Genomic DNA, 2,749 nt, shown 5'->3' on the forward strand with positions numbered 1-2,749 from the left:
CATAAGAACCACATTCAACAGAGAGCAGTGAATGGTAGGGTGTCAGTGTCAATCTAGGGGTGGATGTGGGCACATGGGCCAGGTGAACTGGCCAAGATCAATGGCCGTTTCACTGGTGAAGTGCTATTTCCTACAGACCGGGCTATGGCAGTTCCAGCCCCCAACACAATCAGGCTGGTTCATGACAACAGTCCCATTCATACCAGCATTGTTGTTGTTGAATATTTGCCCACCTGTTGTGGGACACGGGCAAACTAAGAGCCCCTCAGAGATAAGCAGAGAATAAACAAGGAAAGCGCAAAAAAAAAAAAAAAGTGAGTTGGATCTAGAATAATGACGGGGGGTGGAAGTAGCAGTTAACGGGGAGGTGGATAATCCCGTACAGTTTGTAGGAACCTTTGAAAGGTTGCATTGCCAATGGCCCTAGCAGCATCGTACTCATCATCGCCTGAGCGACCAAAGCCCTCTCCAGGGAGCTCTCGAACAAAAGCGGTTGCAGGGCAGAGGGGTTCAGCAGACCGCTCGTAGCAGTTGGGGCATGGTTCAAGGTCCAAGCTGGCAATCTGATGGTAGCATTGAAATCCCATGCGTAAATGCCGGAGCCTGACTAAGAGATAATTGGGTAGGCCTGGAGGGATTGAGATAGGGGAATATGATGTGGCCGCAGCATACCAAGTGGCTGAGCGTGAGCCATCGGTGCCACATAGGCGATGGTCATCCTTTGTATGTTCTGTAATAATGCCATCTACAGCAAAGAGAACTCTGGAAGCACTAGGGCGAAGCAGATATGTAACATCAGGGAGTGATGTGGCTGCATGTGCAGCAGCAGCAGCTAGTTCATTACCCTGTATCCCAACGTGCCCAGGTACCCAGTGAAAAATCACAGTGCCACCCCGCCTCTGGATGAGGGAGGACACTGTAAATATGGCAGTAAGTAAGATCCGGTGGGCAACTAGAGAGATGCCAGGCATTGAAGGGAGGATAGGGAGTCAGTATGGAGAATGAAACAACTATGTCGATGGCTATAGGCATGGCGCAGGGCACCAAGAAGAGCCATTAGCTCCGCCTGAAAGGCAGAGACATCCGTGGTATTGCGGCAGGATTCAGTATGGTCCCCATAAGCAAAAGCAGCTCCCGCCGAACCATCGGACGAAACAAAGCCATCCGTATGGTAGACTGCTGCATCAGAGGAGTTGAGCGCAGCGAGTCTACTGAGACTCTCCTGCCGAAGGATGGCCGGGATCGAGTGGCGAGGCTTCATGTCGGTGGGACTGATAACGGTGAAAGGGGGAGGCGCCCAGGGTGCAGGAGGTTCGTAACCTGGACATGCCAGCTCTGGATCTGGGCACACCTCTTGTGCCACACCCAACTTGTGAAAGAGAGCCGCCATGGCTGGAGCCCAATCCCGAGGTGGGGACGGGTCTGGGGGCCTGCTAGCCAGGCGTTTAACCAGAATGGAGACATGTAGCATTGGGTGAAGTTTAACTAAACCAAGCGTTTCTGCCATTGCATGCAGTGCGATCCTGTTGGTGAGTGATGGAAACCCACTCTCCATCCATAAATTGACCAGCCGAGTCCAGCATGGAGCGCTCAGCGTAACCCATAGAGCGTGATTTTGGAGTACCTCCAAGGACTAGGAGATGGGGGAAGCCAGCCCTGGGATGCAGATCGCACTGTAATTGACTAGGGAGCACTCTGCGTGGACATGGAAAGTACACAGAACTGCAAATGACGCCCCTAAGCTGTGACTAGAGAGGTAGCAGAGAGCAGAAATGCAGGCGGCGACCCACTCTCGTAAGTATCTCACGTGTTGGGTGAAAGTTAGCCCCGAGTCAAAGTAGACCCCCAGATATCAGTGCAGCGTGACGGGCTTAGTGCAGCGGCCACCCAATGAGAGGGGATCTTCGGGAGGGCGGAGACCGAAAGGTAGGCACTTGGTCTTCTCGAGGTTGACTTTCAGCCTGAGTTCATTACACTTGTTGTGCAATCTAGAAAGAGAGATGGGTGCCTGGGTGAAGCAGTCTTTCCTCGAGAAGACCAATGCCAGGTCGTCTGCATAAACGAGCAGTGTCACGCCTGGTCCACAGTCAACAGTTAGAAGTCTCTTGACCAACACGTTGAATAACAGGGAGCTAAGAACGCCATTGGGATGATGATAGAAGGGATAGAGTTGCCCCTGTAATCTGACCCCTGCTGTCCGATTAAGAAAGAAGTCCCCCACCCATGACAAGAGTCTACCTCCGACTCCCCTGTCAGCAAGGGCTGCCTGGATGACAAGAGGGTTCGCCAGCTCGAAGGCCTTTTCGAGATCAAGGAAGACAGCCATCCCCCGTCCACCTCAAAGCTCCCCAAGGAAGGAAGCAAGGCAGTGAGACACACTCCTGCCAGGGTGGTAAGCAAAACTCCTCAGGTGCAACGGTTCCAGACGCCAGGCAAGGCAAGCACACATGACCCTCTCTGCTGTCTTAGCCACACAGCTAAGAAGTGAGATAGGGTGCATGGCTCCGGGATCGTGAGGTATGGGAATCGGGTGGATGACAGCTGTCTTCCATGACCTTGGCAAACTGCCCTCAGACCACGAGAGGTTGAGCAGATCAAGGAGACAATCTCTCCCACAATTTCTGGCATGTGATAACAGAAAATACGTTAGCCCATCAAGCCCCGGAGCAGTGTCTCCTCTGTGCTGCAGTGCTTTTTGCAGTTCCCCGCTGGTGAAAGGTACATCGGCAGGGTCAGGCCTTTTACAGGC

General features: G+C 53.0%; 1 protein-coding gene across 1 annotated transcript; it reads right to left on the reverse strand.

Moving 5' to 3' along the window:
* Nucleotides 1-1,852: 1,852 nt before the first annotated feature.
* LOC145399305 (uncharacterized) lies at nucleotides 1,853-2,326 on the reverse strand. The gene has a single exon (XM_080271972.1). The coding sequence runs from the start codon at nucleotides 2,324-2,326 to the stop codon at nucleotides 1,853-1,855; it is 474 nt and encodes a 157-aa protein (XP_080128098.1).
* Nucleotides 2,327-2,749: the final 423 nt, after the last annotated feature.

The sequence above is a fragment of the Coenobita brevimanus genome, chromosome 48 (genome assembly GCF_032717465.1).
Source record: "Coenobita brevimanus isolate Jiangsu-jjx chromosome 48, ASM3271746v2, whole genome shotgun sequence".
Lineage (NCBI taxonomy): Eukaryota > Metazoa > Arthropoda > Malacostraca > Decapoda > Coenobitidae > Coenobita > Coenobita brevimanus.